At 41.8% G+C, this 23,466-nt stretch overlaps 1 protein-coding gene across 5 annotated transcripts in view; it reads left to right on the forward strand.

The window, feature by feature from the left end:
• Positions 1–15,746: 15,746 nt before the first annotated feature.
• The window catches only part of CADM2 (cell adhesion molecule 2), a 365,701-nt gene continuing 357,981 nt past the window's right edge, over positions 15,747–23,466 (forward strand). For 4 of the 5 annotated variants that reach the window (XM_083498681.1, XM_083498682.1, XM_083498678.1 and 1 more), the window contains exon 1: positions 15,764–16,444. In XM_083498681.1, coding sequence (XP_083354807.1) covers positions 16,384–16,444 — 61 coding nt within the window. In that variant the 5' untranslated portion in view covers positions 15,764–16,383. Of the gene's footprint in view, positions 16,445–23,466 lie in introns of all 5 variants that reach the window. The other variant, XM_083498679.1, reaches the window with a different exon arrangement.

Genomic DNA, 23,466 nt, shown 5'->3' on the forward strand with positions numbered 1-23,466 from the left:
TGTGCTAGGTTAAATACAAACATGCCAGCTTAAGTGATCTGTGGATCACAACTTCAGCCTACACTGCTTACTAGTAGAAACAATTTGGAAGGAAATGACAGAGTGCTTTTTTCTGATACAGTTCAAGCAATACCTCCCCCACCCCCACTCCTGAATGCAGAATATATCTCAGACTTTGTTTTGCTTCAGGAGATTGTATTGTTGGAGGTGTGCAGAATTTGAATGAATATATATTGAGGGAGCTGTTTGGATTGAAGAGAGGTGACTACAGGCATGCCACGAGGGTACTACAGCCAATTTTGTCCAATTGATATAGTATCGAGAGGGACGCTGATGAAATTTGCTGATGGCACAATATACAAAATGGGGTATGGGAAGGGTCAGTCAACATAAAAAGAGGATACAATACAATTTAGAAAGCCTTGGAAAGTGTATGAGCAAGGGCAGGTAACCAGTTTATGCAATTTGGTGCTGAGAATGTAAGGTAATAAGCTCAGTGACAATAACTAAATAAATAATGGAAATATGAAAGGCGAATATATTGTACCCTCAACAGTAATGTGTTCCAAAGCACTAATCAAAAGAAGGTTCCCGGGCAACAGTGTATACATTTTTAAAACCTTTCAGAATACAAGTCTTGAGAAATGGGAATGTACACCAAGTTCTGGAGTGCATCAACGAATGTATCACATATAAAGCAGTAGAAAACTCCACTGCAGTTCTGAACTGAAATGGAGAGTGTATGTTTGTAACATTGTGTGCAGGTTTAGTAAACTATACTGAGCAGCTTGTTACACTGAGAAAAATGTGAATTAGGATTCAAGAATTAATCACCATAATAGGGAGAGTCAATGATTTCCCACATATGAAAAGAATGGAACCTGGATGAAAACACCAGTTTTAATGCATTCATTTCCTTCAGGAACTGCATGGTTGAAGGGTAATAGATTGTGGTGAATAATTCGGGAGTTCTGGTAATCTATGAACTCTCCACATAGCTATTGGTCAATTTATATAGCAGAAACTGTTTCAGCATATTCTTGTGATGTATGCACATGTCCTATAAGTTGCCTCAGGAACTCTGTGAGCTGATTGAAACATTCAGTCATTTTGCTGATATGATTATCACTCACACAGCTATAACATCTCAATTTCCATGTGTGTTTGGGGGTCCTCTTGTTCAAAAGCCACTCCACATGAAAATTACACCCCACACTAAAATTTACTAGGACTTTTACACGGGGCATAACTTTTATGTGGAAGGGGATACATTCAGCTACTTAACCCCATATAATGCTCACGTATTACCTAATTGAAAGCGAGTAATGCGCAACAATGTCCACTCACTTGTGCTGTGGGGATCTAATTGCACAATGAGATTTCCAGTTTATCTTCATCCACTTCAGTCTCCCAATCCTATTTTTCGCCATACTAAGAATAGTCCATTCCTCACAGAAATGTTATATAACATGGGATTTCTGACTTATGAAAGTCCCATCATTGCAGTTCTCATAGTTCTTTCCCACACTACTCTGGTAAGTTGCCACATGTACTTTGGAACTTGCCTTCTGGAATACCTCTCTTACTTTTTCAGTTCCTTCTTCAAAACCTACCTCATCCAGGAAGCCTTTGGCTCAACACCCTGGTTCCTATGCCCTATTGTAAGCAAGACTGTAACCAAGGCTTGGATAGCTCAAGTTGGTAAAGCCTAAGACTCTTAATCTCAAGGTCATGAGCTTGAGCCCCACGTTGGGCAAAAAAATCCTACATTGTAAGGGGTTGGACTACATGACCCTCATGGTTCCTTCCAACTCAATGATTCTATTAATCAAACAAAATATTATTTATTCAATTTATATCTCACCCTTTCTCCTAAAGGAGGCCTAAGGCCTGTTTTCTTATATACTGTAAAGCACAATGCATACTGATGGCATAATAATAATAATAATAATAATAATAATAATAATAATAATAATTTAGTATCCAATGGTCAATGGTGACTTGCACTAGGGAAAAGGCAGGGCGCCCCAATTTTTGCTGATAACCTTGTACAGTGTGACCCCTTTGTGCCTCCCCAAAGCTGTTCTGAGGACTGGGAGACAATACTGAACAGCATAGGATTTGACATCAAGTATCAAAGGTGTAGATTAGTGTAAAGTGAATGACATGCTTTGTGTGAACAGAAGGGCTCCCTGCTAGCACAAAACCACAATTCGAAACACCATTGTTATCATGTGAGGGAGTAACAGCATGACACTTGTTAGCCAAGAGGCAGTAAAATGATATTAACATTTCTCCCATAACATAATTGCATGGTTTTTTATGGTTTCTAGAATTAAATGGAAGAGATGGATTGCGATTCAGATTGTCATTAGTACAGTAGGTGGGGATGGATTCCTGAATGATTTGGTGTGTATTTCACACACTAAACATTTTCTGAGACACTCACTGCAATCATCACTCTATATCTGATACATTTATACAGTTCCAAAACTTACTTGGATCATCAGGCAGTGTGGGATATCATAATTAGCTTTATCAAATAGCTAATTTATTCATACAAAGCTCCTTGATGCTCTGAAGCACTATTTCTCCTCTATAGGGCTGATCTGTCAAATTTGATTCGTACTTCATTCATATGTTAATTAGGCTATTTCTGGGTGTTTGTGTCTATCCATACCAATGTAAAAAGCATAGAGAAGACTTACAGGTACGAAATAAACATATTCACTTTAAAGAAATCAATTCACTAATCCTAAAATGCTTTGGACTCAGCTCACCAGTGCCTTGCCCCTATTTTCCTCAATTACTCCATCGCTAAGTGTGTGCAAACTGGATGAAAAGTGTTATCTAATCAGAACAGTAGGATTTTGCAACCACATTAGAGAAGTACAAAGGATCTTAGTAGGAGTGAGGCAGTGAACAATCAACCTTCCTACTTGTAAAATTAACTCTAGATGATTTACACAGCATATAAACTCCCACCAAATATCTAAAAATTGCAACTCATTAAAACAAACTTTCTTTAACCTTTTCTGTTCCTCCATAGAGCTTCATTTATATTGGAAATGTGGATTTTATCACACAATGTCTTTCCTCCCACAGAACACAGGTTACTAGTGCCTGTATCCCAGTGAAACAACACTAATACAATATTGTCAATGAAGCTTTTCTGTTGTGGAAATTCAGATTTAGTAAGTTGGGGCCTATAGAAGAGCAAAGTAGCATTAACTGGGGCCTAGGATTAGAAAGAAATATTACTTTAAAAATAACGTGCAGTTATTTTCACAGGTATATGAACTGGAAAAAATATTTTTCATATTGAGGGGAGGGATATCAGCTTTGTTTATCTTTGGATCTCTTCTAATCTTAAAATTCTTTATTATCAAAGAAAATGCATAGGGAACATAAATTTCATTCATTCTTCCTGTTTATGTGCGTCTAGTGTCCTGACATCTTTTGAAAACATTGATGCTGAGCTTTTTCTAACAATCCAACCATAGTTGTAAATCAGAAGCCTCTGAAATTAATGTGAATGAGCCTTCTTAGGAATAACAATAATTAGTTTGCAATAAGCAGTAGGGCTGCATTTGGTTTATATTGTGGGCAGTGTTAGAAACTGAGATATGAAAGATAGGAGCTAAATGCCACCTTAAAACTAGGTTATGGGCATAACAATGGAAAGTCTAGGCGCGTTTTTTTATAACAAGAATAAAGTAAAGGTAAAGGGACCCCTGACAGTTAAGTCCAGTCGCGAGTGACTCGGGTTGCGGCGCTCATCTCGCTTTATTGGCCGAGGTAGCCGGTGTACAGCTTCCGGGTCATGTGGCCAGCATGATTAAGCCACTTCTGGCGAACCAGAGCAGCGCACGGAAATGCCGTTTCCCTTCCCTCCGGAGCAGTACCTATTTATCTACTTGCACTTTGAGGTGCTTTTGAACTGCTATGTTGGCAGGAGCAGGGACCGAGCAACGGGAGCTCACCCCGTTGCGGGGATCCGAACCGCCAACCTTCTGATCAGCAAGTCCTAGGCTCTGTAGTTTAACCCACAGCGCCACCTGCGTCCCTTATAACAATAATACAAAGGTGAAAATGAATCAACTGTGGCCAAAATATTATGTTCATTTTTCACAGGGTCTAATCTTTCCCCTGCCCACCCGCCTAATAGTCTTAAGATGGTCCCTTCTCCAGAGAGTAGCTAGAAGTGGGGAGGCTGAAAAAGGTCCTCCTTTCCTTCCACTCTGCAGTTTTAATCTGAAATCTTAGGTGCAGTACTGCGCCAGAGCTCAGAAACTGCTCGCTGTAATGAAATTCCCTGTCACAAAATGTGCCTAGAACAATGGGAGTTTCAAACACTGATTATGGACATCACATTGTCCTCAAGCCCAGTTTACATTAATAGGTGGATATTCTAATGATAAAAACTTCAGCCTGACAAAACCTAGCTAAGGCAGTAGACAATTCAACTTTTGTGGTTAAAGAAGGCAGCATTACAATCAGCAGGCTGTGAATAGGAAGCATTAAGCAACATTAACTATCATCAGAGTTGATGTTGAGTTGTAGTTGACTGTGTATGCTAAGCATATCACCACATTCCTAACCACATGAAGATGCAATAGATGCAACAAATACAACAAGACCATGGTCTTTACAGAGAACTCTCACTCCCAACATTGCTGATTCCATTGACAATTTTGAGTTAAGTACACCATATAAAAGCATGTGTTTTTGTTTCCTTATTAGCATTCAGCAGAGTAGGGTAGCAGGAGTTTAAAAACAAGGCATTTTTTGCACTCAAAATAGCTAACAGCAGTGGAGGGAAGCTGGGCTCATTGACAAAGTTGCGTACTGAATGCAGATGCTTTTGTTCTTAAAAAGTTTTTCATTAGAGTGAAAGTAATCCTTTGAAGCAAGAAGTCCAGCTTGCCCTGAAGAAACAACATTGCTGTGGTTCCACGCAAATTGCCATTAATACAGTATTTTGCTTGTTCCCTTTTCACCAAGTAGTAAACTACACTTTTATCCTTTCCATCATCTTAGGTTTATTTAATTGTTACATTCTCTCCTTGAATTAGTGGGAAACTGTTCGCTCATAGCAAAAAGGTTTTTTTAAAAATTCATCAGACCTTTGACTATTACCAGAACCACATTAATGTGGTGCAAAGGTGGGGAATCTGTCTCCATAGATGTTGCTGAATGCAAACTCCCATCAGTCCCAGTCAGCATGGCAAACTATCAAGAATTATGGGAGTTGGAGTCCAACAATATCTGGAGGGTCACGTTTCCCATCCTTGGCCAACATTGTTGAAGTTGACTTTGGAATCCCCAGGACAAATTGCTGGCTATAATGCAAGTCACTATCTTAGCATAACATACCTTACTGGGTTTTTAGGACACTAAAATGTATGCCTCTTCAAGTTGCTTGGTGGAAAGGTGGAATATAAATGAGCAGTATCCCAGGCTACTGAGTCATATACCTGACTCTGAAGTATGCCACTATGTTTTCTTCTTCTTCTTCTTCTTCTTCTTCTTCTTCTTCTTCTTCTTCTTCTTCTTCTTCAGTGATTCTATTGTTTCATTGGATATTGTAGGCTTTTAATTTAATTTATGACTGTCTATCTAGCTATCTTCCTGCCAACCTAGCAGTTCGAAAGTATATTAAAGTACAAATAGATAAATAGATACCACTCTTGTGGAAAGGTAAACAGCGTTTCCGTGCACTACTCTGGTTCGCCAGAAGCAGCTTAGTCATGCTGGCCACATGACCCGGAAGCTGTACGCTGGCTCCCTTGGCCAATAAAGCAAGATGAGCACCACAACCCCAGAGTCAGCCACGACTGGACCTAATGGTCAGGGGTCCCTTTACCTTTACCTTTAGCTTTATCTTTATCTTTATCTAGCTACATCTAAATACTGTTACAGATCTGGGGTAACTAACAGGGATTTGAGGTACAAGGGCACCCATAACTGCTAATGAAGTATAAAAATCAATACAGGGGTAAAATTTAGCTGATTTGAGGAGTATGAAGAGAAGATGCAAGGCCAGTGAAAGTATAATGAAACTACAGAATTTGAGATTTGAAACTATAGCTGCCATGGTACCAAAAATATCATAAACTTTCATCAAAGTTATACAGAACAATAACTCCAATCTTTGTTTTAAATACTTTTATATAAGAATGAAGTGATACTTGCAGAAGAATATTGATTTCAAACAATGCCATCTAATTTATTCATCTAAGCATTTTACATCTAATTTACACTTCCTGCATTCTTACATCCCACTCTTCGAAATTATTTGACATTAGCTCTCACTGTGTTAGTTTCCCAGTAATTGCTATAAAGATATATTATCAGTAAGATTATATATTGGGGCAAACTAAGATGTAGTTTAAGATGTACAAAACTTTTAAAACTACTCTTAAACTACTTTAATTATCTAATTATTTATTACTGTTGATCCAATAAAATAGTTGAGCAGTTCCATTGTCCCTTTTTTCAAGGCTAACAGCGGGACTGACACTTGGAAATAATTGCAAGTAACTTATCTATTTATTAATAGCATATTGACTACTAGGTTCCTAGGGTCTAACCCCACCTACCACCAGAAGTAATCTAATGACAGTTATAAGCAGTTCACTTTCCAGCAAAGTTATCAACATGGACTAAAATGGTAATATCTTACAACAGGTGTGGGGAATATTTGGTCCTTCAAATGATGATGAACTACAGTATCCATCATCCCTGGCTATTGACAATCCTTCCTGCGGGTAATCTGGAGCGCCAAAAGTTTCAAACACCTACCCTATATAGCAAGAGGCCAGAGGGCCTCATTACTTTGTACAACCCATCTGGGGGCTGCATTCCAGTGGTGGCTATGGCCAGAGGGAAACATGGGTAGAGCAACTGGTGTAACTCAGCTTTGTGCAGGTTACATTTCAGCCAAACAAAAGTCAGAGGCCTCTATAGACACATGTACAGGCGTCCCCCCACTTATGCACAATTGACCCACATGTGGTCAGGTATATGCATGGCACCAGGAAATAAATAAGTGAACTGATTCGAATCAGGAAATGGTGGGAGAGAGCGGGAGAGTCCTTGTGGCTTGCAAGGAGACCCTCCCTGGAGCCCAAAGAGGACATCAATGAGGGCGGAGGAAGCCCTGAAGAGACAGCAGACTTTGTTTAGGCTGCTCAGCCTCCCCGCCTAACAGCTGATAAATACAATAGCACAGCAGTAGCAGTGCTTTCTTAAATGGATCACAGTTTCTGCCCAAACTGGGAGACTCTATCCTTGGAGAAGTTATTTCCATACCCTCTCTGTTGATGCTTGGGTAGCATAGCTTTTTCAAAGGATCTTTGAAGGAATGCTCCACTTTTATTGATTTATGTTACCTAATAATGAGCTCTTGCTTTTTTTGCTTTTCTTTTGGTGTGGTGCTTTCTCCTTCTTCTTTTACTATGTGCTGGGATTGTTAATGAGAGTACTTTTCTTGTTCAAATGGCACAACTAAAAAATAAATAAATACAAGTGGTGATAGAATAGCATGGCTGATTATAATGTAGAAATCTTAAAGGAAAATGGGTCTGGCATTCTTTAGCATCACAATGCTACTGGACACCGTTTTGTGTATTTCAATGCCGTCTGAGACACATAGAAGTACAGAGCTCAGAATTCCATTGCAAAGCATGTATTATTGACAAGTTATCCACATTACGTACCAGCTGAACTTGTGTGAGGCTGAGTAAAAGAAGATATTCCAATGTCTTTGTTCTACTCAAATTACCTTTCTCTTAATAAACAGCTATTGTGAAGATTTATAATTATTTAATTAACCTACTTCACTCTCTTTGAAATGTGATAACTATTACTTCATGAGGCAGATCAGACTTGGCCAGGACAGGAAACAAGATTGAGAAAGCACTACTTATGGCGACAAGCAGCCATGTATACGATATACTGACTTATGTTTCTTACATATAACTACAAAAGGGCATGTAGGCTTGCTATCATTGTTTGTTTTTTTGTCCTTATCACAACTGGGGGGGAGGGACAGGCCAGAAACACAGTCTCTAAACACAATCTGAATTGTACCATAAATAAAAGGATTTCAGAAAGAAAAGGCTGGCTAATGATCAAAAGAGTCACTGTCAGCTTTCTCATGGCTGGCTGGAAGCCTTCTGCATTAAAGCTTTGTGAGATCCGAATGCAAACCCTAACACTCGCTTTTCAAGATTAGAGGTTATGTATTACAAACCAGCAAGCACTGAACAAAATTACTGTAGATTAAGATTCCATACATTCTTGTGTTTTACATTGCAAATAAGTAATTATTATTAGGATTGTGCCTTGCAACTAGTGTTTGGGTAGAGGAATGTTTGGGAAGGGGAGGAGAACACCATCTAGGCTGACCTATCCTGGTTTCCCGATTACTTAATTTATAGTTCATTCAAAATAGCACTATTAATTGGTGAAATGAATTTAATGAGAATTTAGTGTGTTTGTTTCCATCAGCGTCAAGTATTTTAGGCATAGGATAAGCACAAACTTGTTGCTTGTTTATTTCACAAGGATGGCAGTTGTTATTTTAATGCTGCTGCTTAAAAGCAGCTTTCTTTGTTACAGATGTAGCAGGAAGGATTTCTGTCACCTTCTAAATAAATATAAAGTATGGTTTTATTAAAAGCAAGAGAAAGTGTTTCTTCCACTTCTTGGCATAGGAGGAAGAAGAGAATACCCACAGAAGGTATTGCCATGATGATTAATAATATGCTAATGTAATAAGCAATATACATATGACAAATAAATCTGAAAAAGATATAAACCACCACTGTGGGAGAATGAATGTGCAGAGGGTTCAGGCCAGGATCATGCCCAAGGCCCTGCTCCTATTTATTATTTAAAGCTTTTCTAGCCAGAGGCAATTGTACAGCCACTTGGGGGGGGCATTAGACATGATGTTGGAAATATCCCCTTTTGGCAGGGGCGTAGGAAGGGGGGGTGGAGGATGGTCTGCCCCGGGTGTCATCCATGAGGGGGGTGACAAAAAGGCACACCACGGGGGGCTTGCTCCACCGACCCCACTCTGGGCTGCTCTGGGCACCCACGCCACTAACTCCGCCACTGCCTTTTGGGGCAAGGTACTAGACAGAGTTGTGGAGATACAGCTGCAGGATTTCTGGAGGAAACTGAGTATCTAGACCCATTTTAATCTGATTTTGGACCCAGGTTTGGAACTGAAGCTGTCTTGGTCACCCTAATGGATCACCTCTATTGATCCATCACTGGAAAGATAGCTTCCATGAGATGTGATTCTCCCCACACAAACAGGTAATTAGCTGGTCCTGTACATTGATTGTCAGAGAACCTTTCTTTAAACACTACACACACCAAAATAAGAGCCAAAACTGTCATAGCTGGCAACCAGCCTTGTGAGAACACTGCTGGGTGGATGTAGACTGGTTGACGTCCTACTGCTAGTCAGCATTTCACAGTGTTTGTATTTGTGTATTTGTGTTTGTTTGTTTGTTTGTTTGTTTGTTTGTTTGTATATCCATATTAATGGTCTGTGTTTGCATGTAGCTTATTTATGTTCACATTTTGCAGGTGCAAAGCTGTGCACAATGGAAGGGTTCACAGTCCTATTATTAATAATGAGAAGAACTGCTCTACTCCTACAGACATTCAGTAGGTATGGACTGTATGATCTGCATTGCCCTGACTCTGTGACACACATGCAAATTTATATTTGAATCATAGAATTGTAGAATGGGAGGAGACCCTGAGGTTATATCTAGTCTAACCCCCTGAAATGCAGGAATCTCAGCTAAAGCACCCATGACAGATAGCCATTCGACCTCTGCTTCAAAACCTCCAAGGAAGGAAAGTCCACCACCTTCTGAGGGAGTCTGTTCCACTTATGAACAGCTCTTACCATTAGAAAGTTATTCCTGATGTTTAGTCAGAATCTCCTTTCTTGATACTTGAAGCCATTGGTTTTGGTCCTAGCCTCTGGAGCAGGAAAAAACAAATTTCTTCATCTTCCATGTGACTTTTCTTTAGATATTTGAAGATGGCTATCATACCTTATTTCAGTTTCCTCTTATCCAGCCAACACATACCCAACTCCCTCAACTGTTCCTCATGCAGTTTGGTTTCCAGACCCTTGATCATTTTAGTCACCCTCCTCTGCACATGTTTCAGTGTGTCAATCTCTTGTCCTTCTTAAATTGTAGTGCCTAGAACTGGACAAAGTATTTCCAGTGTGGTCTGACCAAGGCATAATAGAATCAAATTAGCTTTTCTTTTGCTGCAGCATCACACCATTGACTCATGTTAATCTTCTGGTCTATTAAGACCAGTGGATCCTTTTCACATGTACTACTGGAAAGCCATGTGCCTCCCATCTTCTATTTGTGCAGGCGGTGATTCCTGACTAAGTGCAGAATATTGCATTTACTGCTATTGAAACATATTAGCTATGTTCAGTGAGGCTAAACCAGTGCAGTTGCACTGATGCATTTGTGGTGCCCTGAGTTGTTTCCCCAACACTATAACCTGTGTCCTTTGCTGCATGTGTGAAATACCATGACTATTTACACCATTTTACCATGTAACAGCCCTGTACCCTAATCCTATGCATGTTTATCTACAGAGGTCCCACTGATTTTACTCAGGGCTCACTTATAGGTAAGGATGCCTAGGATTGCTGCCACAATAACTGATTCTGTCTACCTACCAGAGAGTTGTTGGTCTCCATTAACCTTGAACTTGAGGAAGTGCACCTTACTCCTCCTCAGCTCTTATGCCAAACTTTTCATACAAAGCTACTTTTCCTGATTCTATTTACATTCCAGAGCTGTGGCAGGTGAACGCATTGGTCACTGGGCCAAGGATAAATGACAGTTTTCTTCCTGTAGTCAAGTTAAAATTTATTTTTAATGGATCACTGGGATGAATGCATGTTTACCAAGCAGCAAAAGAAAAGTCAAGGGGACATGATATGGATGTCACTCACATGGGAAGCAAGGAATGACCAGAGAGAGAGAGAGAGAGAGAGAGAGAGAGAGAGAGAGAAACTTACTGTATTCTTGGTCCCAGATACATAAACGAAAGAGATTCTCCTATTCTCTCAATATAATGATGCCAAATGCATCACACCAAGTGATGTGCACCTTCTACAACTATAAATAGCCATGGCACCCTGCTCCATTTCCCTGGGACCATGGACCACATGGCTAACACTGTTCTCCCCTACCCTGGATCTGACACATAAATGCTTCTGTTATTCTTATTCAGGGTGAATCTACCATTGTTACCAATAGATGCTTCATTTCCAGGATGAACAGCAAGCTTGAGGATGCAATATTTATCAGAAACGAAAGGGTTCAAGTGGGAGGAGGCAGCTGGTTTCTCTTCCCCACATGCCGTGGTTTTGGAGAACCACCACCACCTTGGCACACACACAGTGACTATTAACAGTTAGAAAAACATTCACTTACTTAGCATCAAGTGTAGTTTGGCCCTTTGCGCAAGATGGCAAAGATTAAGAAGATCCTGGGAAGGTTTGGAAGACTGAAGTAAAAATGAAGTTGATAATGATGATGATGATGATAATAATAATAATAATAATAATAATAATAATAATAATAATAGTAGTAGTAATAATAATAATAATAATAATAATAATAATATGCATTCATCCCCTCCTTACTATTTCTTGTTCTTATTCCCTATCCTTATCAATTTCTGATCTTTTATCCCATTCCTTATCTTCCTAGTAATCTGTTTTTAAAAGAAATCTAGATTTTTGGGGGGCACGGGGGAATCTGCAGAAGCCAAATAGTAACACAATTTATTCATTAGACATCTCTTTACCACACGATAGTGGTGTTACTTCATTTTGTGAAGCCCATGGATTTTACATGGATTTTACTGTATGACAGGTTCACAGCCTATTGATTAAGCACTTTATAAGATGCACTTTAATGCATGACTTTAATTGTTTGTGTGCATGCATGTGAGAAAGCAGGGGGAGAGTAAGGTTTCATTAAAAAAAAAAGTCTTTGGTGCCCTTAATGCATGAACTAAATAAAATCAAAAGTCATGGGCAATGTAGAATGGTTCAGACAAGGACAAGGCCAATAACAATGGTTTACCTGTATTGTGCACACAGGAGCAGTCTTGTATTATCAGGTGATTATTTCAAGGCAAACACTTGTCAATGTCCAAGATACATACACTGGCATCAATAATTAACAGAAGATGTGACCTATCCAATGTACCTCACACCTACTGCTTAGTGCTGATTGTGACACTATTTCAGTAAGGTAGAAAAGAAGTCTGCCACATATCAGGACTTGGACCATAAAAAATCAAGCTACAATATAGCTACAATATGCTGAGATTATTGAACAGAGAATATTAAAAATAAGCCTGCCAGGGAACGTATGGGCATTTTGAAAAGAATCATCTGTGAGGATCCACAACTACCTTTAGCAAGAAGATGACTTTCAAGAATTACTGGCCTGAGGCTTACTAAAATGAAATTATGCTAGTGAGACAAAGAATGAAGTCTATTTAAAAAGCTACATTAATCCAACTCCAGAAATGGTTGTAGAACTTAAATCAACAAAGCATGCCATTCAGAAGGCAACTAGATAATGAGCAAGCCAAACTGCATCTTACACAGAGAATCCAATAGGATAAAACAAAAAAATAAAGTGGTTCATGTTGTGAGCAGAATGATACAGTGAGTTGTATATTTTTGAGACTCTCAGAAAGCAGTCAATGAACTGCTAGATTTGCATACAATAAATTTGTTCAGTATGGAGCATCCTGAACAGTGATGCACCAAAGACTGCTTTGCAATGACTGCTTTGCACCTGGAAAAGATGCTATTCAAGCTGAACAGTAGGTGTGGAAAAGTCACCATGTTATTAAACATCTTTGACCTCTGTCCATATTGCTACATAGAAAAAGTAGAACAGGATATACTAGGTGCCATTACTAAAATAAGAACAAAGAAATATATGGAGGATTCTAATGTTATAGAATGGAATTCTCTTGTCAGCAGCATAGGCAGAGTATTATTTACAGAGAGATCCCCCTTACATTGGGCTTGCAGGGAGAGCATTGGAATGAGAGGTGTTAAGGGTGCCATGGACTCAAAAAGCTTGAAAACCCTTGCTATAATTTATTGTGTTCATATGTTTTGAGATATGCTACAACTTTGGGCTGGTTCTCATGTTAGTTTGTACTCAAATATCATTGGCACCCATTTATCCCAAGACAATGAAGGAGTGCACCTTTGGGTGAGGTCAAGCTGTTGGAGGTTACAGTGCCTGCTGGGTCTGTAGAAACTGATACAGGAAGACATGTTTTGTGGCAGCTGGGGCAGATGAAGGCATCCAGTTGTGCTGCTGGTGCACTACAGCATTCCTTCACTCTGTGCTCCTCCCAGTGGTCATTGCTACTCTTGTCACAGCTTTGGATGCACCTGACTGTCTCCAGGCAATGTTTCTGGCAGAGCATGTCCTTGCGAATTTTGCCATCTTCCATTCTGTGGGCATGACGAAGCCAGCATAGACATCGCTGAGACAGGAGAGAAATGTTGGCTTGGGTGAGAACATCTTTGTTTGAGACTCTGTTATGCCATGTGTTGCTCAAAATCTTCCTGACACTGTGCATCCAGACATGCACCCACAGTGACAATGAAAATGTGCTTATAGGTGCATATCTCTTGTGCAGATTGTGTTGCTTGTGTTTCTACTGTCAAACTATTCTGTATGCACTTCAGATACATCATGTTAATTTGCACTCTGCCATTCCATTATGGACAGCCATAGCTATCTGATATACTGGGATTCCAATATCATTGATGTTCATCTCTGAGCATTAAAATGGCAGGAAAGTGCAGTAGCAGACAATAGGATCCCCACACTACTGTATCAATACCGTTTTCAGTGTCCCAAGAAATCTCAAAGCAACTATGATAACGAGGAAGAATAATGTTGAGAAGAAGGCATAAGCTTCAAAACAATTCTTTTGTGTGTGGGGACATTCCCTAAATGTCAGTATAATATGTGCAATTGGCTTCATATATCCACTTGAGGGATGGACAACACATTCCACGGTTGTTGCTTTTTTGTGTTTGTTGGTGAATGTTTATTTTATTGGTGAATTAGGCACCTATTTTTACATTTGGATTGCTATTTTTAGTTTACTGTCAGTTGTCTTGAACACCAAGATACAAATTTAATAAATTTATGCAGTATTTAGAGATTCTTCTGATTAAGCAGAATGAAGAAAAAAAATGGATACAAAAGGATTTCTATGAAATCAACAGTGCCCAGTGCCCAGTGATACTGGAAGAAGATAGTGAAGCCCACTGAAGCGGGAGCCAAATTCAATAATCGGCAACAGCAAAGCATGACAGTGGAGCCTAGTTTTGTCCCTGGCCTGCTGAGTTATACAAGAGCAAACGTGAGACGAAGGAGGAGCTGAAATCCAGGGCCCCCTCCTGAGCTGCGTGTAAATCAGAAGGGAGGCAGGTGGGAGCAGACAGAGGCCAACCTGACGTTGGGGGGGGGGGAGCGTCCTCCATTTGTCCCAGTGGACCAGACTGCACCTCTTTAAATCCTTCACGCCAGTGTAAATCCAAATTATGACTCCACGGTGAAGTTCCGGAGGAGTAGCAAGAGCATCGCAGAAATGTAACTTTAAGTTGGCAGCAAGTCCACGCCTTCATACCTACATGGGCGTGAGAAGCGGGATGGGGGATACAGGCGAAGTTAGCACGCGAGGAAAGGATCAGCAGCGCGGCGTGAGAAGGAGAGGATCGGCGGAGTGCAGGTGCTGTGCTTTCTTCCGGGGTCCGTCCCTGCGCAGTTCATGTCCGCTCCTGGCATTTCTGCTGCTCTCTGGTTCTTCCACACGTGCCTCTTACATGTTTGGCAATCTGTCATCCACTGCCCCGCCCCGCACCTCCCCAGAGCTGATTGGATCTCGTCTGCCGATCAGCAGTGCCCGTAGTCTTCTGCCCGTCCCTCTCTTTAGCTACGCACATAGCGAATTATCCTTGTAAGAATCGGCTGCTGCTGCCGCTGCTGGCTGCCTGAGTTGTGACCCATTTTCCCAAGCGCTCTCTCGCACGCACGCTCTCGCCGCCGCCGCTGCTTTCAAGCGGGCGCCGTCTTCAGCCCGCCGGGTGCTCGCAAGTGGAGAGAAGCGGCCACTTTCAGAACTACCTTTGGACAGCGACTTCCCTCTTTCCACCTCCCCACACCTTTTTATTCTTTTCCCTAAACCGCTCATTGGCTGGCAAGGAAACACCCCGCTTGCATTCCTCATAGGCTCAGGCAAATGCCAGTCCAAAGTTGAGACAAAGAGGGCGGGCACTGCAAAGCAATAAGTCCCCTTCACACGCGGACACCCCCCTCCCCCCCGCCGTCCCCAGAACTCACTCATCAGCTTTCCTTTTGCATCGGTGCTGCCCGCTGACAGGTTAGCAGCGCAGGATAGACCCTCTCCTATTGGAGAGCCGCAGCTGCCTGTCAGGCTCTGGCTGCGAAAGGGGGAGGACGCTAAAGAGAGCGTGGCTGTGCAAAAAAATAAAAAAATGTGCCGGGGGGTAGGTCCAAAGCCCAGCGAGGGGGCGTGGCCTGGCAAGTTAGAGGCGCGGCTATTCAGAGAGAGGGAAACGTGCCGGGGAAGGGGGCGGAGTCCTGTAGGAGAAAGGAGGGGTCATTGTGGCGGGGGGAGGGAGGAGGAGGAGGTGCGCGCGCTGAGATTGCCCTTGTGTCTAGAGCTGGGAAAGCGGCTGGTGTAGCGGAGCAGTCTCCCTGCGAGCTGAGGTGAGAGGCAGCGTGCGAAGCAGCAGGAAGGCGAGCGCCGCAGCTGCCCGCCCGTCTCTCCTCAGCACCCGGACCGGCCGGAGAAGGGGCGGCCGAAGAAGGGAGCTTTGGCCGGTGTTTCCAGAAAGGGGCAGCCGACTCCTGGCGAGCAAGAAGCGAGGGAGGAAGTGTGCAGCCGCGTGCTCCCCACCGAGGGAAGGACGGGCTTGGGGGGCGAACTGAGGAGGAGGGCGAAGCCAGCCGCCGCCGCTTTTGCCGCCGCCGCCGCTCGCCCCCATTGCACCCCCGCGCGACCCTGGTCCTCCTCTTCACCCCGCTGGATAGGCTGAGGGAGACACTGCGGCGGCGGAGGCGGCGGCGGAGGCGGCTCCTGCTGGGGGGAGGACGAGCCCGGCGAGAGGAGGAGGAGGAGGAAGAGGAGAAGAAGAAGAGGAGGAAGAAGAGAGAGGGAACAGCGGTCGCAGCAGCAGCAGTAGCTGCTGCGGGATTCTCTGCCTCGCGCCCAACCAGCCCGAGGGAAACCCCCAGGATGCGGCTGAAACCGAGCGTCGTCTTGCGCTTATACAGCCTCTGCGGGATCCTCATACAAGGTACCACCCCCGCCCGTGCCCACTTCGCCGCCGCCGCCGCCTCTCGGCCCCCCGCTCGCGCCCAACTTCTGGCTGCGACGTGCGTGCCAAGGCTGAGGAGGGGTCGTCGTGGGGCCGGAGGGGCACCCTGTGCTCTTTCCTCGCCGCCTTGGAAAGACTCCTCGCTCGACCTCATTCCCTCCTCCTGTCGCCTCCTCTCCTCCCCCCCCCCACTCCCTGGAGACTTGCCCCCAGCCTGCCCCTCATTTGTCTTCGCATCTCTCGGCTCCCCCTCCCCCCCTTGCCCGCCCGCAAGCTCCTTTCCCTCCCGTCTGGGTTCTCTAATCCTGGGCTTCCTTCCCCCTTTATCTCTTCCCTTCGCTTCCTCCTGGCTTCCCATCCCTCCTCTCCCGTGCGCCCCCCTCCCCCGCCGTCTTTCGTCTATCCATCACCCTTCGGCGCTCTCTCTCTCTCTCTCTCCTCCTCCTCCTCCTCCTCTTCCACCAGCACCTCCTAGCCTCCAGCCCCGCCACTTGTACAGAGCCTGCCATCCTTAAAGTGCTGCACAAACATTAATCCTTCCCTGCCCGCTCCTGAAAGTCCTTCCCTCCCGTCCCCTGAGAGTCTTGCAGCACCCCCCCCCACCTCGGTTTCAACTCCTCGTACCCTTTCCCTCCAGCCACTCTTTTTCACCCCATCGCCTATGTCTATAAAAGTGAGAAGGGCGATGCAGCGAGGGGAACAACGTGGGCACTGCAACACCATCCCGTGGGGGGGGGGGAGGAAGAGAGAGTAAAATGCTTGAAAGCTGAGCACTGGTAAAGAGGAGGCTCGAAGAAGGCTGTACATGCGTGGCTTACTGGAGACTTAAAGATGTGCAGAGCTAGGTCTCATAAACCTTTATTCTTTATCTCTGCCCACCCCCTGCGCGCACCCCACCTCGGCATAACCTCCAATATGGAATGCATCCTCACAGTCCCCTTTGAGGCTGGATTATATTTGTCCCCTTGTTCCTTATGTCTGCACCAATGGCTCTAATCCTATGCCTCACAAGTGAAATGTAACAATTGTAGTGGCGCGCAAAGGGGGGGGGGGTGTACAAGCGACTGTCGTTATGCAAATGGATGGTTGTGGAAATATGGGGATGTAAAGTAGGTGGTGGTTTATTTCCAGCTCCCATCACCATCTCCCTCACCACCCACCACCTTGAAAATCAAATTAAATCAGCAATGTGTGTTAGGGAGCCAGCCTAGAGATTCCGTTGTTCCTGATGCTGTTAAGAGAATGTGGTCATGGTGCTGGAATGTGCAATGAGGGTAATGGATGTGCGTGCCTGTGTGTGTGAGAGAGAGAGAGAGAGTGAGTGTGTATGTGTGCCTTTATGGCTGCAGTGTTTGAGTATTGGAGGGGGGGGAGAGATGCTATTGCTACCCCCTTCCCTTTCCCACGGGCAGGGGAGGATGGGGTAGCTAGATACCCAAATGTGTCAGGACGAAGGACTCCAGAGTCTTAAGAATCATCTAGACAGCTTTTGGAGGCTGTAAATGAGGTCAGCAAGCACCAGCAACTTCCCCATGTTTTTCTCAGGATGGTTGGCTTCCCTACCCCATCAGGATGGCCGGGGGCAAAGAATTGTCTCAATCGTTCTGTGTATAGGGAATTCAGAAAGAGCCAAGTGTGACCTTGTGGCATTACCCCCACCGTCTTCTTCAGTAGCAGTGTTATAAAGTTTATTGTATTTCATGCCTCCGTGCACTTGCAGTAGCATGAGATGAGGTCTCAGAACAGGCAGGGGAAGCTTTTTCTTCCTACCCACCCCACCTCTGAAAGGAGAGGTAACCTTTTAAGTGAGTCTGTGACTGTTGTATTTTGAAGCCTGCAACCCCTGCTTCATCTTCTGAGCAAGCATGATTTTTAAAAAGCAGTGCTGAAAGGAGGTGGAATGATTTCATTTGGTGGCTGCAATGATTTTATACAGTTGGCTATTTGCTTTCCTTACCGATCTGTGTGAGCTGCTGGGACTGGCATAGTACAAGGAGCTGCTGTGGTGCTACTGTGTGGGATTATTTATTGGGGAATCTGGCAGGTGGCACATGTAGAGGGTTGCCTCTCTTACTGTTAAATTTCCATGTGAATTGTTGATTCTCTTTGCTGCAAAACGGGGAAGCTCCCTTTATTGATTTTTCTTATCAGTATGATTATGGTTGCTACTGTTGAAGGAAAACTTGATATTTTTAGGATGCTGTCTGCTGCATTCAGTGCACCATGTGTTTAATAATAAACAGTCAGTGTAAAATCTTATTTTTCTGCCTAGATTTGTCCATTTTTTAAAATAACAGAGCAGTTCAGTGGTTGTGCCAGGAAAAAGATTGCACCACTGCAGGCAGCATCAGGTAACAGAAAAATGCCATGCATTTTTGGTTGTGTGCATGAAGGTAACCAAGCTGGGCCTTTTCATATAGGATAGAGAATGTCACATTTCTTGTTACATCACCTACATGGTACTTTCCCTATATTTAAAAAATGTGGGGTGTTCTCATTTTTGGGTAAACCTTCCCTTTTTTATTTTCAGCAACAGCTGGCAAGAAGAACAGCAGCTCAAACATTCAGTCTTACAAACTGTAGGTGAGAAGGCTGCTTTTAAAAACACTTTGCCTGGCCTTCCTCTTTATGCAACTGAATATTTCTGCATATGTAAGGGACTGAGTAGTGTGCCCTGTTTTGAGCCCTCCTTTGTAGGATTGAAGTCAAACAACGATGGCACAGGAAATAAATGCACATTGATAAGGACAGTATAGTACATCCATTTACATAGTACATAGGTGCATTTTTAGACACTTCCTATTATACTGATAACTCCATAGTCTGCCTCCCCCACAACTAGTTTGACATTAACATCAGGTTTGGCTAATGTACTGTGGACGCTATTATTCTTGTATAGAAAATACAGCTAATTCTGCCAGATTAATTTGCTTTCTAAACTTTCCATTTTATCAGTTGAAAGTTCCATTGGCCTTTCCTTCGTGCGTTTTGCCACCCCACTATAGTAGCTGTTCTGGAGGATGTGTTTTTTATATAAAGAGTGAAACAACTCAAATCTACCCCAAATCTAATTTTGCTAGTAGATGCCTACTAAAACAGTTCACCCCCCCCCCCCGAAATCCAAATCTTTGGAAATGTACAGTAAAGGTAAATCTGTATTATTATTATTATTATTATTATTATTATTATTATACTTTTAGAAATGTGTAGTGTACTGGTATAATCTTGATTTTGATTTGGGGCTGCAAAATCAAGGTGGTCAGTGTGGAAATCTGGTTTTATTAGAACCACCTCTCTTAACCATGAGGCCAGCTATGACAATCAGTCAACACCGTGAGGAGATAATGGGTGCTCAGCTTCTGGAAAGACTGACAAAGCCTTTTAAGTGACAGGTAGCATTTGTAGAAAGTATAAAATACGTACTTAAATAACTTCATCACATCAGTTAATGATATTGGTATGGATAAAAAAAATATGACAGTATGGTTTTTGTTGGTGAAGCTAGGGGAAGCATTCTTTCTTTCCTAGACTTTAATATGAATGTGTAGATAGTTTCTTCTCCCATAATTGCAGTGAATATTCATGATTATGTGAGTGTAGCCCCACCCACATATCTCAACCTAACCATTCTACAGCCTAAGTTTTATTTTCCTCATGGTGACACTTAAGCTTAGCATATATTATTTTGGTTTTATAAATTTGCAAAGCAAAATCATTGGAATTGCTAGATATTTTACCAACTCTATAAAATCAACCATAAGCTCACTTGCATAAACTAAAACCAGTCATTAGGTAAGTAGCATATTTCCATAAGCTGTGTATTGCATAATATATACTATGAAATTGCAGCAGTAAATATATTTTACTGTACTTCATATGTACAGAAGTGCTAGAATTGTAGCTGCTGTAGCCCCCTGCTGTGTGATAATGCAAATGGCATCTAATGCTTTAATGTGCTGTGCTTTTGTGAGAACTAGATAGCACTGTATTAGATGCAGAAGCTGTTACACTCAATACTTCACTGGCACTGAGTAAATATTTCAGAGCAATTCCTACAGTTCCTTGAAAAAATGTGTGATTGAAGTGAAATTTTCACTGAATGATTGTCAGTAGATGACTAGCTAATAATCGTGTTTGAGGTTGATCGTGATATGTCTTTTCAAAACATCTTGCTGATGAGTCTGTAAAATCAGAAACATATTTTTTCTTCTGCTTAAAAATAAGCAGGAACAATGAATTGGCTTTAATGCACTCTATACACAATATTGTGCCTTAAAATAACTGTGTTGTGGTCTTCACAATATCCTGAAGTAGGCAATATTTAAACTTATTTGATCTGTTTCTAGTACTTTTGTATGAAGCAAAATTTGCCAAATATATGGCAGCATATTTTAACGAGATGTTAGAGCTAAACATCCCCCTCCCTGCATGAATTCCATTCTGTTTCTTTCTAAATAGAAGGTGTAAAATAACATCAGTTGTCCTTTAGCATTAATTGTATGTGTTACATTTGTTGGTTTTTATATTCCATAAACAAACAAACAAAATCCTTTTTTGTATTCTATATATGGAAAAGGTACAGTTTTTCCTGTTAACCAATGCATGCATTTAATATCAATGAAAAATAAAAGTATTTGAAATTTAAAGCAACAACTCTGGATTTGTATTTTTTTTTTCAAAAAAAGGAAGGAACGTCTTATACAGTATTGCATGTTTACTTGAAAGTTAGCTCAGATTTCAAGGGGTACTTCCAAGTAAGAGGATATATTTAAGGTAGTGTACAGACATACAAGAGAACAATTAACTTGAAGAATATTTATTAGAATAAAATACAGAGAACAATCATTACAGCACTACCAGTGACGTAAATTAGCAAGAGTACACTCTCATGTCATAAGCAAAAAAACTTATTTTCTTTTACAGATTTGTTAGAACTAATATAACTAGCCATTAAATATGTCTCTTTTGGGTATTTTTCTTCAGTTGTTGTTTCTTTTCATAGTGTTTGCAGTCTATATTTTTGAACTCCTGCTTTGCTTACCCTTTTTTTCAACCCTGACCTTTCAGGTGAAATTTTATTGGCCAAAGTAAGTTCCATTCAGTTCACTAAAGCTGTATCTCCTTGTTGAAATGTGACTCTTATCATTATCGCGTCTACACATAACCATTACCAGCTCTGGGTTTGGAGTTACTTTTCATCTCTCAAATGCAAAACATCCCAGCAATAATCTCACTCCTTTTGAAAATTTTAGCAAGTAATTTAAAAAAAGAAAAGGCATTTATTATCACATTGATTTGAATAGTATAATGATAACTTGGAATTTTGCCTCACAACTTATGTTGTTGAAGTTTTTGTAGAATAAAAAGTTCCTAAATATGTTGTCCTTTTGATGGTAAATGCAACAGAATAAGTTCTGAATCACTAACGTTGAACACTGTGAAAATTATACTCTAAATACATTTGTGTTGTTATTAAATCCTGAAGTAGTTTGTCAGAAATGTTTCTTGTTTGCATGTTAACTTTCGTTCTTATGACCACCTCCTTTTTATATCCCATTGCTATAATATGAGGGATGAATTCTTAGGATTAGTTGGCATGCTGGAAGAGATCGGTTATCCTGTTGAGATATCTAGAGTTTTCCTCATTTGCAACGATAACTTCTTTTTGAAAAGGGAGCATTAAGAACAACATAGTTCATGGCTTTCCAAATGTATCCCCCAAGGACTTCTGGGCTACTGGTTACAATGTTGACTTCTAAAGGTTATGGCTGTACTATGGTCATACCTCGGGCACTATGCTTATTCTTTATTTTCATTTGCAAGTTGAAAATTTGGTCTCAGCTAATGTCAGAATCTAGGCTATCTGTTACTTTCCTCCCTGAAGGAAGTAAAGTGTGAAAGGAAGTTGATTCAACTTCTGCCTCTTTGACTATTAGCTCCCTGAAATATCCATAAAGACTTTTAGTAAATGAGATTGTAGCCAGTGAAGGCAACAATTGTAGGTTTACTGTTAGGTTTTTATAATGTTGCATCCCTTTGAGGACATGCAGATGCTGTCTTTGCCATGATAAGAGCTGAGTTGCTCATTATCATTTCGGCTGGGGCAGAAGTGTCAATTTTTGGTTGGTTTCCATGGGGTAAGCTGAAGGAGAGGACCATGTCTCTATTATATAGAGCACTGAGGTGTTCCTGTATTAAACTACCAAGTGCATTACCCCCAAAATAACTCCTTCTTGTACATATATAGTCTCTGTACTGTATTATTCTTGTTCATAAATGACACACACTGAGTTCTGCTTATTTGTCCACATTCAAAGTGTCACCTCTTTGGTACCCTCTCTCTATGAGCAGCACTTGGACGTGAGACAGAACAGAGCAGTGATTTAGATAGGGTAAAATGAAGGTACTATTTGTGTTTGGTGCCTTCATCTTTCTTGGAAAACATTGTTGAACCAAATGATATTTCAGGGATTCTCTGGTCACTACAGAATGGAGATACTATACAAAAGCATCGTTGGCCTTAATCAGGATCAGGAAACTTTGGCCCTCCAGATATTGCTGAACTACAGCTCCCATCATCCTAGCCATGTTTTCTGGGCTGACGAGAGTTGTTGTTCAGCAGCATCTGGAGACCAAAGATTCCCCACCCCTGGCCTAAATTAATAGGAGCTGTGAATCAACTGTAAGGGGACAAGTATATTTTACAGTACATGCTACTTTCTTTTTATATGTATGCATCTGAATGGAAAAGGTTTATGCAGAGATATACAAAAAGCTTCCTCAACTGATTTCTTTTTCCGACTTCAGAGAACCCAGCCAATGTTCAGAGGCACTTTTGAGCTGTAAGACCAAGGTTGCTAGACAACCCCTTAGATTATCTGGCAACTTCATGGAAGTTTCACAGGAGAGCTTGCACTTCACCTTGAATAACTGGAAACCACCCTATGGTAGTCCTGCCCTCAGCCATCTATGTAGTCATACAGAAAGTATATCAAACCACC

The sequence above is a fragment of the Podarcis liolepis genome (genome assembly GCF_965112155.1).
Source record: "Podarcis liolepis genome assembly, chromosome: 4".
Taxonomy (NCBI): Eukaryota; Metazoa; Chordata; class Lepidosauria; order Squamata; family Lacertidae; genus Podarcis; species Podarcis liolepis.